At 49.6% G+C, this 13,646-nt stretch overlaps 8 protein-coding genes across 8 annotated transcripts; 3 read left to right on the top strand and 5 right to left on the bottom strand.

Annotated features, from left to right (window-relative positions):
- Window positions 1-147: 147 nt before the first annotated feature.
- N7503_000128 (ribonuclease H-like protein) lies at window positions 148-867 on the bottom strand (the record flags this gene model as incomplete). Its single annotated transcript, XM_057059689.1, has 1 exon — window positions 148-867. One exon carries the CDS (start codon window positions 865-867, stop codon window positions 148-150), a length of 720 nt encoding a protein of 239 aa, XP_056926612.1.
- Window positions 868-1,358: 491 nt separating this feature from the next.
- On the top strand, window positions 1,359-3,161 carry N7503_000129 (homeobox domain-containing protein; the record flags this gene model as incomplete). Its single annotated transcript, XM_057059690.1, has 2 exons — window positions 1,359-1,958; window positions 2,010-3,161. The coding sequence occupies 2 exons, from the start codon at window positions 1,359-1,361 to the stop codon at window positions 3,159-3,161; spliced, it is 1,752 nt and encodes a 583-aa protein (XP_056926613.1).
- Window positions 3,162-4,128: 967 nt separating this feature from the next.
- Window positions 4,129-4,989, top strand: N7503_000130 (formyltetrahydrofolate deformylase; the record flags this gene model as incomplete). The annotated part of the gene is made up of 1 exon (XM_057059691.1): window positions 4,129-4,989. One exon carries the CDS (start codon window positions 4,129-4,131, stop codon window positions 4,987-4,989), a length of 861 nt encoding a protein of 286 aa, XP_056926614.1.
- A 322-nt stretch (window positions 4,990-5,311) lies between these two features.
- On the bottom strand, window positions 5,312-6,924 carry N7503_000131 (thiamine pyrophosphate-dependent dehydrogenase E1 component subunit alpha; the record flags this gene model as incomplete). Its single annotated transcript, XM_057059692.1, has 5 exons — window positions 5,312-6,082; window positions 6,161-6,370; window positions 6,438-6,499; window positions 6,551-6,738; window positions 6,797-6,924. 5 exons carry the CDS (start codon window positions 6,922-6,924, stop codon window positions 5,312-5,314), a joined length of 1,359 nt encoding a protein of 452 aa, XP_056926615.1.
- Window positions 6,925-7,107: 183 nt separating this feature from the next.
- On the bottom strand, window positions 7,108-7,969 carry N7503_000132 (uncharacterized protein; the record flags this gene model as incomplete). Its single annotated transcript, XM_057059693.1, has 3 exons — window positions 7,108-7,356; window positions 7,406-7,637; window positions 7,692-7,969. 3 exons carry the CDS (start codon window positions 7,967-7,969, stop codon window positions 7,108-7,110), a joined length of 759 nt encoding a protein of 252 aa, XP_056926616.1.
- A 1,402-nt stretch (window positions 7,970-9,371) lies between these two features.
- On the top strand, window positions 9,372-9,715 carry N7503_000133 (uncharacterized protein). Its single transcript, XM_057059694.1, has 2 exons — window positions 9,372-9,483; window positions 9,538-9,715. Exons 1-2 carry the CDS (start codon window positions 9,399-9,401, stop codon window positions 9,639-9,641), a joined length of 189 nt encoding a protein of 62 aa, XP_056926617.1. The 5' UTR covers window positions 9,372-9,398; the 3' UTR covers window positions 9,642-9,715.
- Window positions 9,716-10,112: 397 nt separating this feature from the next.
- On the bottom strand, window positions 10,113-11,771 carry N7503_000134 (argonaute/piwi family protein; the record flags this gene model as incomplete). The annotated part of the gene is made up of 1 exon (XM_057059695.1): window positions 10,113-11,771. One exon carries the CDS (start codon window positions 11,769-11,771, stop codon window positions 10,113-10,115), a length of 1,659 nt encoding a protein of 552 aa, XP_056926618.1.
- A 22-nt stretch (window positions 11,772-11,793) lies between these two features.
- N7503_000135 (uncharacterized protein) lies at window positions 11,794-13,424 on the bottom strand (the record flags this gene model as incomplete). Its single annotated transcript, XM_057059696.1, has 2 exons — window positions 11,794-12,973; window positions 13,051-13,424. 2 exons carry the CDS (start codon window positions 13,422-13,424, stop codon window positions 11,794-11,796), a joined length of 1,554 nt encoding a protein of 517 aa, XP_056926619.1.
- Between the last annotated feature and the right edge of the window lie 222 nt (window positions 13,425-13,646).

Genomic DNA, 13,646 nt, shown 5'->3' on the forward strand with positions numbered 1-13,646 from the left:
TGGTCTAATGCATCCAGGCATTAAGAGGCAACTCCAGGAATCAATAAATACATGATCAAATTTCCCGAACTAATGGGTATATGGATAATTAATGTGGTCTAAAACATACCCACTGTAACACGATCCCACGTAAGAAGCCACTTCAGTTCAGCGAGCATCATCCACCAAGTGCGTGAACTTCTCTTGTGCGCGCAGGTGCGTCGCAGCATGTTTGGCATGACGATCCGCCGCTTCATTCCACTTCCTTGGGATCCGCCAGAATTTAACATGCAGACCATTTCGTTGACAGTGATTTACCTCGTCAAGCAGGCACTCCCAAAGGTCCCGATTTGTGACTAGTTTCCCGTCACTCTTTGTCCAGTCCCTTTCCAACCATTCGCGAACCCAGGATGTCATTCCCTCGGCGACGTGGGTAGAGTCTGTTGCGATGACCAGGCTCGAAAATCCCTCCCTACTCCATTCCCGAAATCGTAGAGCTGCAATAACGGCTCGAAGCTCTGCGCGATTGCTTGTCGGGCGATATCTCACACCGGTGGGGCCTTCCTCCTCAAGCCGAAAGCGTACATAGCCGTTAGGTTGTTGCCCGGTATTCTTGTACACGAAGGCGCACCCGGCTTTGGGATTTTGCTGGCCATTTTGCAAACAAGATCCGTCGGTGTAAATTAGAAATTCGGTTGAGTTGGTGAGGTTGATGAATCGAAGGACGGGTCGTACAGCGTTCTGGCTTACATCAAGTGGAAATAACGTCTGTGGATGAAGAGCAACTCCGTTGGGTAGATGGGTCTGAGGATTGAAGACTGTAGGAAGTGTGGGGCTTGCTCTGACTTCACCATGACCGATGTACGACACATGCCTGGGATCCTCCATCGCGATTCGCGAGTTGATGCCAAAAGTCTGGCTACTGGGGTGATTGAAGTTTCCGCAGAGGATCTTTACAAGCAGCAAGAGAAAGACAGTGAGAGATGAGAAATTAAGGCAGGAAAAGGGAAGGAGGGGTTTCGAATTTGTATATCACTGGAATGTTTATGACATGTCACGAGTGGAAATGGGGAAAAATAAAGAGAGGCCTTTACATTGATCAAATTAACTGACATACAACTAACAGAAAAAGGTCCCATCCTTCAGATGTACCTAAAGACCTAATTAGATCCATTGAGAAATAACGTATGTTGATCAGTGTCAAAAGTGAGGCTCAAATCCTGTGGCGGGAAACGACCCTCGATTAGTAATGGAGTTCGTGACTCCACCCGATTTTGACGTCGAATATGTGCTTTCGAGCTTCACTACCTCAATAATCATAGACTCTTTGCTGAGCTGTATGGGAATTGATTCATGTATATCTGGGGATCCTTGGACCAATGAATTACCAACAGCCTAGTGACTCTCCATCCCATCAATCGCCACAGCCGCTTTCTGACTCTGGGCTGCAGGGGATGCCCGATACAAATACCCCAGAAAACAGCTGGAATCTCAATGATATAACAGATGACTGGAATGCTTTAAATGACTTCTATTTTTGCTCATCGGAGCCCACCTGGGAATGGCCATGGACAGACCATGACGCACAACCCCACGAGACACCCGACCATGCAGCTCTCCAGGCCTCGGATCTGCAAGCGTCGGATATACAAAATGAGCCATTCCAAACAGTCACAGCCGAGAGTCCCGCGGACCTGTATCAGCCGCGGCCTCAAAATCTCGCAAATGTTCCACAGTGGCTTGATGGCGCATATCGCCCGCCAATTTCATGCAGCTATTGCCGCAGACATCGACTCCAGTGCTTGATTCTCCGCACTACATCTGCAAATCCAAACCCTGTCGCAGCCTGCTCCAGCTGTGTGGCCCTTTTTCGAGAATGCAGTCTAGCAAAGGGAGAAAAACGACTGCCTTCAGGATTTGAGACATTCGCTCCGGTATTAGGCCACTTACACGGACTTCCAGAGCACACCGAGGATGGCGTAAGTGTTTACAATTTTCACCAAGAAAGCCTTCTCACTAAATTGATACAGGAGCCGGTTCTACCTAGCGTGGAGAACATAGAAGAGCGTAAAGAATCTAAACAATTCGTGCGAAAGGGAGCCAGAGTCTTACGAGAGTGGTTCTATCAGAACCAAGAACATCCATATCCTACCGAAGACCAGAAGATTCAATTTTCACGTGAAACTGGATTCTCAGAGAAACGAATCACTACCTGGTTTGCGAATGCCCGCCGTCGGCAGAAGCAAAAAATCCAGTCATCAAATCTAGCAGCCAACACTCGTACTCGTGCTGGCTCCCCGCTGATTAAGAGTACGCTGAGTTCGCTCACCCCCATGGAGCGGTGGGAAGCATCGCCGCCAGAAGACGAAGCGGTTCCAGAATCCGTGATTCAGGATGCGATTGCATCTACGTCTTTCGACATATCGATGGACCCCTTTCAGTTTGATGGATCTGCCATGGATCTGTTCAACTTTGACGAGTCGTCATCCCACCTTCCCTCTTCCGCATCCAGCTTTGGGAGCCGAGTATCAGAGACTTCAGATAGTGTCTCGTCAGCATGGAGTCATCAGTCTGGAGAGGGAAGTCTGTCATTCCCAATGCTACCAAAGCCATCTCGCACTCGCCGGCGGGATCATTCAGAAGAGCATCAATACCAGTGCACCTTTTGTACCCGATCATTTAAGAAGAGACATGACTGGGCTCGACATGAGAAAAGCGTCCATCTTTCGCTTGAGATCTGGATCTGCACACCTAATTTGGAGGAAATACAACAAATTTGGCACACCCAAGGCGCTGAATGCAACTTCTGTGACGTAGTATGTCCTGGTCCTTCTCATTTAGAAGATCATGAATTCCACGTCTGTGCTACAAAGCCCGTGGCGGACCGGTCCTTCACGCGCAAAGACTACCTATGGCAGCATCTCCGAAAGTTTCATGGATGTAATAAGAACCCTGTCACTGATCTAGAAGCATGGCGAGGGGCCGGTGCCGATGTTCAAAGCCGATGTGGTTTCTGCGACCAGTCACTATCAACGTGGACTGCTCGGGCAGAACACTTGGGAGACCATTTCAAGAATGGGATACGGATGAACCAATGGGTTGGCGACTGGGGACTTAGTCCAACTGCGATGGGAGTTCTTCGCAAGGCTACGTTGCCAAATCAGCGGTCTCTAGCTACCTGAAGATGTCATTCCATGACTCAATAATGACATTTCAACTCTAGTCCAGATGCGACCATTAAAAGCGACCATCAAAAGACTGCCAAATGCATATTCCCTGTTGTACGTCAATTAATATACGTTGCCTACTCAGTATGAGCTTTTCAATTGCGAATATAGGCCGAGCGTCTCCCAGTAATGCAGAGTAATTGCATCTTTACATGTCGCTCGAAAATTGTAGTCATTGAGCTTGCGACGCAGGGAGCTAGGCCGAGCCCAGATGCGACGATGACGAGAGAAAGCCCCAGTACTCCTTGCACGGCGCTCGTACCTGGTGCCGGCTGGATACGCACCGAGCTTGTTGGGTATGACGCCTATGTAGAAGGAGACTTATATGCTTGAGTGTTGGAGCATACCATTGTTGGCCGTCTAGCGACTGCTGGTCTTGGGTGATTATGCAGATTTTGGGGCGCGGAAGGGATGGAGCCTAGATTGGGGGGAAGGTGATAGTCCAAGTCACGATCCGCTGTGGCGAAGTAAATTTACCCTCAAAGCTTGCGTGGAAATGTTAATTGACTGCTCGGTTCAAGAACCAAGTGTATGCCTCCAAGACTATAAAACTATCTGGCGCATTATTGCTGCGCGACCACTGAAGACGTTTAGATGACCCTGTAAAGGATCTGCGGTGTCCGATTGATTGGGCTTCGCGGTGCTCCCGTCTTTGACAAGCTACACAATCGGAAATCTTCCGAGCCCGTCATTTTGAGGCAGGCAATAAGAACACAGAAGATGAAACAAGCCGGAGTTGAATCGAAATAGTAATAAGCTCCGCGTTAAGCTAAACCGATCACGGTTAGCCCCCGCTGAGTCATCGCCGGGATCGGCAGTGGGGTGTCAATTATTTTATCGCATTGTGATCTCAAGGCTTTTCCTTTGTCAATTGACTCATCTATACTCTACGGATTCAACACCGTCCCCGCTAATATTCAACATGGCACCCTCCTTCATCCTGACCCTCTCGGGCCCCGACCGCCCGGGTATCGTCCACGCCGTGACCGCATTCCTGGTCCAGCACAACCTAAACATCGTCGACTCATCGCAGTTCGGTGACCCCACCTCCAAGCGCTTCTTCATGCGCATGCAATTTGCCCCCGAGGGTACCACCGACATCCCCGAACTCGAGCAGCTGCGTGATGCTTTCAAGCCTACCGCCGAGTCTTTCTCAATGGACTACCAGATCCACCCCACCGCACAGAAGCCCCGCGTTTTGATCATGGTCTCCAAGATTGGCCACTGTCTTAACGACCTCCTCTTCCGCCAGTCCACTGGCCAGCTCAGCGTTGAGGTTCCTCTCATCGTCTCCAACCACCCCGACTTTGCGCCCCTCGCCGCAAGCTACAACATCCCCTTCCACCACCTCCCCGTCACTGCCGCCACCAAGGCCGAGCAGGAGGGTCAGATCCTCGAGCTGGCGGCACAGAACAACATTGACTTGATTGTGTTGGCCCGCTACATGCAGGTTCTTTCGCCTAAGCTGTGCGAGGCCATGTCCGGACGTATCATCAACATCCACCACAGCTTCTTGCCCTCTTTCAAGGGTGCCAAGCCCTACCACCAGGCTTACGACCGTGGTGTGAAGATTATTGGTGCCACCGCCCACTTCGTCACCAGCGACCTCGATGAGGGTCCTATTATTGAGCAGAACGTCGTTCGTGTCGGCCACGGTATGAGCCCCAAGGAGTTGACTCACGCTGGTAGCAATGTCGAGAGCAACGTCCTCGCCGCTGCTGTCAAGTACTTCGCTGAGCGCCGTGTCCTTCTCAACGGACACAAGACCGTTGTCTTCGACTAAGCGCTTCACTTGGAAATTATTTGGCCTGTATAGCGATTTTGATACCTTGGTTTAAACAAAATATAGAACTGTGGGACATACTGCGATGACTGGGTCAAATATTGACGCACATCATGAACAAAAATGAAATATAAACGAATACAACGCATACATCGATTTGATTACGTGAAGAGTATAATGGTATTTTGAATACTACCGTAAAGATAAGGGCGGATATGCGATCCGCTATCCTATAAGTCCTCGTCACGTTCACCAAGTCAAGGTATATGCATTGTATGGGATATCACAGGAACTCTATGAACAAAAGCCCCCATTTTCGAAATTAATCCAGTCCATTGACACCATCCTTGTAAGGCCGCAGATCATACTCATTCGGGTACTTTTCCAGAATGCGCTTAAGCTCTTTCATCTGCTCACGAGCTTCCTCAGTGATATCCTCATAAACATCCGTAAAAGCCTCACGAAGAGGAGGCTTCTTCTCACGCTCCCCCTCACTAAACTCCTTCAGCACAGCTTTCCGAATTGAGTCCCTAGTCTCCTTCTCCTGCTCCTCACTCCAAAGTCCCTTGTTCTCAAGCCACTTTCGCAATCGAATAATAGGGTTATCACGACGCTTCCAATCTTCCACTTCGACGCGAGCCCGGTAAGCAAAGCTATCATCACTCGTACTATGGTGAGAAACCCGGTAGCTCATTGCCTCGATAAGGACCGGGCGACCACCGTCACTTAGTGCTCGTTTTCTTGCTTCTTTTGTTGCTTCGTAGACGGCGAAGACGTCATTACCATCCACACGGATCGTGTCAATGCCATATCCAATACCTCGACTAGCGATTCCGTCACCGCGGTACTGCTCGAGGGTAGGTGTGGAAATAGCAAAACCGTTATTCCGACATAAGAACACGATCGGACAGGATCGGGTTGCGGCGATGTTGAGTGCGGCATGGAAGTCACCTTCACTGGCTGCACCTTCGCCGAAATAGCAGGTGACAATGCGTGGCTCCCGGTTAGGATCTTGTAGATCTTGAATCTTTAATGCGTATGCAGCTCCAGCAGCTTGTGGGATTTGAGTTGCCAGGGGTGATGAGATTGTATGCTGTATTATCAGGTCAGCATGCTGATTCTTCGAAGGCCAGGGATACTACAGTATCATAGGAGGTTCAGGTGGACTAACAATGCGAGGATAATTTTGACCATAGTGCACGGGCATATTCCTTCCCTGGCCTTTGTCATTGCAATTGGCAAATAACTGGCTCATGAAATCCTTGAGCGTAAAGCCGCGTTGCTGGAAGACGCCGGTTTCTCGATACTGAGCGAAAACTACATCGTCCGGTGTCAATGCGGCAGCGGAGCCGACGGCAATTCCTTCTTCTCCGGCAGAAACCTATTCAATATTAGCATTTATTTATAGAACTACCGCGGCTTGAGTAGATCATGTTATGTCTTCTTACCATGTAGAAACTCAACCGTCCTTGCCGCTGTGCCTCGAACATCACCACGTCCATCACGCTCACTGGTATCTATTAGCTAATTACACCACACAAGAACTCTAAGTATGACGTACCAGTTGTCATGTTCTTGTACCACGTCAGAATCTCCTCATCTGAGACATCTGGAGGTCCGCGTGTCTTATCCACCAATTCACCGTCGGAGTCAATCACTCTGTAGGTAGGGATAGCCGGAAGATCTGAAGATTTGAGAAAAGACATGTCGGTAGTAAATTTACTGTTCACAGCCCCCGGGAAATGTACGCTACAGAACATCAGGAATCAGCATCTATCTCTTTGAGAAATGGTTTCCCCACACTTACCGATCAGAACCAGGCCGCTGTGAGATTGAGCTCCCCCATCGCCGTGAAGCGGCCATTGAGCATGGCTGGAACCCACGCACGGAGCATGTGGCTCGCCATGAATGGCGAGTTATCGTTCTGTAAGACATTTTGATCGTGAGAAGAGAAAATCAGGAATCGAGGGGTTCATTATTGACTGAAGTAAAATGCGGAGGGCTCGGTTGGCGTCGGGGAGAACGTCACTACCCGCTTCCAACCGAGACGGCGATAAGCAGATAACAAATATAGAGTTTGTACAAAATGTGCTCTATGAACTATCTATTTTCATATATCTACACGAGAGTATTCTGGCCCCGACCGGATGATTCCAAGTTCATCTTTGTACGATCGGACGCCAAGTTACGCGTCATGATGCCGGCGGAAATATATGTGATCATGACCAGGAACTCTGGAATCGTTCCGAAGATTACCTGAATCGGCAGGCTACCTCCATCAGCCCGCCCGTCCACAAAAACAATGACAACGGAATAGATTACGCGAACGCCGACAAGCGGCATAGCGATTATGACTGCCCAAAGGAGCTTCGAAGTGTGAGCAAAAGCAACAAAGAAACCCAAGAGATGACCTTACCTTTTTCTCATCATTCACTCGCAAATTCCTGGATCTTGCCCGCAGAGACATCACAACAAATGCCGCAATAATAAGCCAGCCTATAGTAAGGACAATCAAGCCAGCTTCTAGTAAGTTAGACTTTCCCCCACTGGCAGCGGCGAGAGCAATACCAGTAAGAATAGCGAGATGGGGGACGAGAAGGATTGGCCCTTGAAGAATATTCGGAAGTGTCACCTGAATAGAATGATTGCTGGAAACAGGTTAGTTGACGCAAGATTTAATAACTCATGGCGCAGTCACTCACGCTTCATGAAGTATTCCCAAGGCCGCAAGTAAGAGAGGCGACAATCCGATCCCGCTAATGATTTGAGCAGCTTCATTGGCATGACCAGTCGTGGATAAGGAATGATAGGCCATGCCATTCCCTGCGAGACGTAGACCGCACATGGCAATTACGTAGAGCCATCCCATTACTCCATGTTTGCCATGCGCTACGAAGCAGACGAAAGCTGGAAGGACTGCCATGGCATAGAAGGCTATTTCCGCTAGCTCAAGACCTTCTGTCGAGTGTATATTGGTCATGATGCCGCTTATTCAGGTGAATAAGTTCTTCGGATGATGGAGGTTATGTGTAGAATAATAAATTGAGTTGATGAGAGATCTGGGAAATAAAGCCTTTTATCTTTGTCTTCCGACTCCTTGAAATTTCTAGTTGATAATTTGAAGATCTTTTTAATTGCAAAGCCTCAGTCCCATGAATCAACTACAGCCGTGTTTGCCATTCAGACAATTTGATTGGCTCTCGGTGTGGGCTGTGGTGGTTAGATCGGGCAGGCGAACCGAAACCGAGATTTAGCGTGCTTCGAGCTTACAATGGGGCCGAATCTCGGTTTCGGCATGGGTTACTCCATCGTCGCCTGGGTTCAATGATGCCTAGTTTTCTTGTAATATCCTAAGATCAGTTTGGGAGTAAAAGCGGAGCTGAGGTTCTATTACAAAGCGTTAGACAAGAGGCGGACACATAAACGCCAACATAGAAGGTTTTCATGTACATCTCTATCACTAATCCTGTCATATTTTGTTCTTTCCTCAACAATTACTGGCTTTGGTGCGACTTCCAACATAATGACTTCGCATTTTATTGTTGTCCCGAGTGGTTTAATGCAGCCTTTCCAGAGTGTTGGCCTAACAAAAAAGAGTCAATCGTCTGAACGACATTTGTTAGGGTTCCAAGGTTGGAACAAACTACAGATTCCATCGAGTTCGCTGTTCGTAATAGAAGAGATGGGATTGTTCAATAGCAAGTGAACTTGCCAGAAAGGCATCGGAGATTTAGAAGTCCGCGAAGGCGAAGAGGGCTAAAGGCACCCAAAATTCTACGCAGTCCCACGTTCTAAGGGATAATGGACGATGCACTGAATCATCTAGGATGTGTGCTTCAGGGGCAAGGCGAACAGAAAATATCAGTCTCACAATATAATTCAGCTTCATCCCCTTTGGCAGTTGAATGATTCAGGTTTCTTGACAGGATGTTGCCTGTTTTGGTTGAAGCAGCACCGACTTTCCTAAACAGGAATGGACCCCATCCCGTAGGTGGAGTGAGGTCATAACCAATAGAAAGGTGAGATTACTATATCAGTCAGTATACGGGACTAGACTAGACCCTAAAAGGGGAAGCAACGCCTCCAATGCCTCCTTGAAGTGAGGTCTCTCATGGGTGATATTAGTGGGGTCCGAGGCTGGCCTAGAATATGCGAAGGCATAATACTGCGGTGGTCAACAGTTTCCGATCATGAAACATACCAGATCGAACGTGTACCTGAATAGGCATAGAGACCATTGAAGCTGGACGTCATTTATCTCTTCCCTATGAATAGATTCGAGGATAAATAGCTGGGGACTTCCACGTCAAATTGAACATTATCCATCCATCAATCAAACCAACCAACCAACAAACCAATTTTAACAAACAACCCACCGATCTCCCGATCAATCACCTTCTACCAACAAAATGCAGTTCATCACCGTCTTGATTGCTACCCTGGCCGCCGTTGCCTCTGCCTCCCAGACCGCCGAGAAGCGTTCCTGCGTCGCCAGTGAGTTCATCTGGAAGCTTAAGCCTCCAAGAGCTTTTAGCTAATTCTCTCTAGACTACGACGTTGCCTGCACCTCTGGTGGTGACCCTTGCTGCGATGGCTGGCAGTGCGTTGGCGCCACCGAGTGGAACGCCGGTGTTTGCATCCCTAACTACTAAGGGATGATGTTGGGTCTTTTCTTATGTTACTTGTGTGATCGATATACCTGCCTAGCTGGTCTAGACAATTCGCAATAGATTTCTTTACACTTCTTATAATATTGTGGTAGCGCTATTTGTAGAGATTGTATTTAAACCCATGAAAGCCATAATCAACAGTACGCTATAAATGCAAATTTTGAATTCGATCTAGGCATGGTCTTCTCGTGATCTACATAGAGACACTGACATAGAAAAGCAGACCAAGTAACCAAAAGGCTTCATTACGGTGACGCAATATGCATGGGCCAAAATCTCAATACCAATATATTGTTGGTGTACTGCATTCATTTCGTAAAGGTATTTTCAAAACATCATTATCCACCAATTAAGTCAATCTGCCACATGACCAAAACTTAAGCCAATCGCTAAACTGCTGGCAAATTACCAATAGGGCATTCCAAACTCAAACCAACCAAATTTCATCTTCAATCAGATGTAAAACATAGTATCCTTCACATTGGGATGAACAGTGACATTCTCAAAATCAGGCTGTCCACGCCCTTCGGTCCCAGCAACACTCGCCTCCGGTGATGAAGCCATACTCGGATCGAACAGGTCACTGAGGTAGCATCGCGCACGTGTGCAGACCAAATCCGCATAGTACGCAGGCGGGCAGACGCTGACAGCTTTCGTCGCGCGACCGAAGAGGTAGCACATCTTATGCGTCAGGTCCTGAAGAACATCAGCTGCGCCTCGGGCCCCACTGCCACCCGGATGCTGGGGGGAGAAAATCTCATCCCAGACAGTGAAGTAGTGGGCCGGGCGGGCAGTTCCCTGAAGTGCGGAGTGGGCCTGCAAGAAGAAGTCCCAGTGCTTGGACTCAGAGATACCACGGTCAACAACAGTACCCGGCATTGGGTTTGCAGAACGATCAGCGTCAGCATCGGTGGTCGGGTAGAAGCGAGTGTTGTGGCGCTTGCCGACGATGATGATGGACATAGCTGGGAGACCGCGCTTGGTTTCAGAGGCCGGGTAGACGGCTTCACAGGCGCGCTTGAGGAGTGGAAGTTCCTTTTCGATGACAAGATCGTACTGGCCTTCAGAGACACCGTCGCGGTAGACGACGATGTTCTCTGGATACTTGTTCTTATTGAATTTGGCCCAAAGCTTGAGCCGGGACTGCATAAGTGCATCGAGATCCTGAATCATCTCTTGGCGCTTCTCCTGGATGCGAACCTCGGCGGGCCACTGTGCGAGCGCAGAATCAACCGATGCCACGATTGCTGCGACACTAGGCGCGCTACCTACGGAGCCAGGCGAGGGGTGAGTGACATCGAGGCCGACGAGCATCGTTTTACCATTCCCAAATAGACCGAGGTCGGAGTTTTTCAGAGTTTGATTTCCTCCGCCGAGCTTCAAGTTGATCTTCAGGCCAACGTTGGCACAGTACTGGTCCTGTGCCTCAGCGAGCTTTTCAGCTTGCACATTGACATTGCGAACACCACAACGAACATCGCAGACCTGCTTGACCGTATTGTAAAGGGTGGTATCCTTGCCAGGGAAAACACCCAGGATCAAGGAAGGCTTATAAAGACCTTGCAGTTCACGAACGGACTTCTCGATGACCTCGGCATCGTTTCTGCCATTGAGAACGAGACATTGGCCTTCCTTAGGTAGCTCGGCATCGATACCCATGTTTCGGAGTACCGACGTGAATTTCTTCAGAGACTCCATCATCTGATGATCGTTTTGCCAGTATGTACGGGAGCGATCGGTCGTGAGATACATATACGTCCAGTTCTTCAACGACGCTGCCTTTGAAAATTGAATGGCTCTCATGTTCCAGGAGCCTGCCGTGGTCGGCACCTCTCTCTGCTTAGCATAGAGAATCTTCGGAGGCACCAGAACGCGACCCTGGACAGTAATGAGGTTGTTGTCAACGCGGACACCAAAGGCAGCCAAAGTGGCACTCAACGGCTCGCCAAGACCTAACATGCCCACTCCCTTGGTCACAATGGACTGAGCGTTCTGCGCAGGCTTGCGACCCATCACAGCAAACTTGAGCATATCAGATGTTTGATTAGGGGAGAGCTTGGTTCCAACGGGCTGACCAGGTTCGACCTCACACACATCCATAGGAAGATACATGGGGAATTGCTTGTTGCCAACATTAATGACCGGCAAGTTCGGGTCCAAGTCTCTCTTGTACTCTCGCTTGAAATATGCGCCGACAGAGACGTATTGGCCTGCGGGGGGTGGGCCTGCCTTGGCGGGCTTTTTTTCCCTTCTTCCCCTTGCCCTCGGCAGGCTGCGCAGCTTGTGCAGCTGGCGGTTTCGACCCCGGGGCTTCCAAAAAGAATTGGACATCAAAAGGACCAGCACCGTGACGAAGCACCTTGGGCGGGTTCGTGCCGGACCGACCATCTGTTGGAGATGCCAACCCGGTAATGCTCTTGATTTGAGGAGGGCGAGGCTTGCCGCTGCTCGTCTTGCGAACAATATGAGTGGCTCGGACACGCATGCGCTTCAAAAAGGATTCAAGTCGGTAAGGATTGCGCGAATTCGTACGCATATAGTCTCCAAGCACCATGGGCAGAGGGCCTTCCCGGTAGCAAGCGAGATACTTGACTTGCACGTTAAGCAAAACGCGGGCGGTGGCGGCACGCACACTGATGAAGAAACCACGCAATGCCTCGAGACCACCACCCAGAGACATGCGTTCGGCAGTGGCAGCATCAAAGCTGTAGTGCTTGTTACCGCTGAGCGTGACCACCGAGCGGTCGGTCTTTGGCTGGTGGCCCATAATGATGTTCATTGCCGCCAATAATTGCTCTTGCTGCATCAGAGAGCCATCGATATTACTCGAAGACAGATAATTGATTAGATCTGTCGGGTCCAGCGTGCCTGTCGGTCCAACGGTCACGCTGTAGATCTTGGGCTCATCAAGATAGTCAAACTCATTCTCGCCTTTATACCGCACATCATACTTCTTGTCACTCGCCAGCCCAAGGTCGATACATGAGATTAATGTGGATCGATAATCGGTGGCGATGTTCTTAATATCTTTGGCGAAGTGCTCTTCCAACAAGAGTCGCACAATCTGACGCGCTTTCTTGGTTGGCACCTCCCGGCCCTGCTCCTTGCCGACAGCGACATGATAGCGGAAGACCGGCTTGCCAACCGCCGTGAATGGCATGTAGTTGGCATAGAGGGTAACAGGCCTGCCTAGTGTGCCATATCCTGGACGGTTGGGATACAGCGCTGTCTTCTCATGTCCCACCAGAGTCTTGGCGGTATCATTTTCGACCTTTTCAACCTGGGGATCAGGAGCAGGTATTGGTTTTCCTTCGCTGTGATTTGTGTCAGGATATTCGCCATCAAAACTTGACTAATCATTATTCATTGATATTGATTACGATATACTTACTTGAAGATTCGCGGACCTTGGTTTCCGCCACCTCGAAAGCCTCCTCTACCACCGCGGAAGTCTCCACGACCTCCAAAATCCCCGCGACCGCGGCCACGAAAATCACCACGAAAATCACCACGAAAATCACCACGAAACTCCCCACGTCCTCCTCGATCACCCCCTCTGCCACGGTAGCCCTGAGAGTCTCCTCGATCACCTCTGCCACGATATCCCTGAGAGTCTCCACGGGCACCTCCACGGCCTTCCCGGAAGGGAAGGTCCATATCTCCCCGACCGCGACCGCGACCGCGACCACCACCACCGCCACGGTCGCCGCGACCGTATCCCTGGTCACCTCGACCGCGTCCCCGACCACGGGGGTTATCAGACATGGTTATTGATAGATGGAAATGGGGAAGAGAGGATATTCCCCATTGAGAGAGGAAGAAAGAAAGTCTATAGGTAGGGAAAACGGCCTAGCCTTTCATATGGGAAATGGGTCCTACATGATGATCCGTTCATCTGAGCCATTACGCACTATTCTACGGTTGGCTACATCTTCCCTGTCAAACAAAGCCCAGCCTGGCCTTGTTTGACTGGGATTAATTCAAGTC

Source organism: Penicillium pulvis, assembly GCF_028828015.1.
Source record: "Penicillium pulvis strain IBT 33274 chromosome Unknown contig_10_segment0_segment0, whole genome shotgun sequence".
In the NCBI taxonomy this organism is placed as follows: domain Eukaryota; kingdom Fungi; phylum Ascomycota; class Eurotiomycetes; order Eurotiales; family Aspergillaceae; genus Penicillium; species Penicillium pulvis.

Excerpts from the sequence above, each read along its gene's own strand:
- N7503_000133 (XM_057059694.1), top strand. The coding sequence starts at position 9,399 with ATGCAGTTCATCACCGTCTTGATTGCTACCCTGGCCGCCGTTGCCTCT. Across the intron at positions 9,484-9,537 it reads GAAGCGTTCCTGCGTCGCCA|ACTACGACGTTGCCTGCACC; the intron begins GTGAGTTCATCT and ends AATTCTCTCTAG.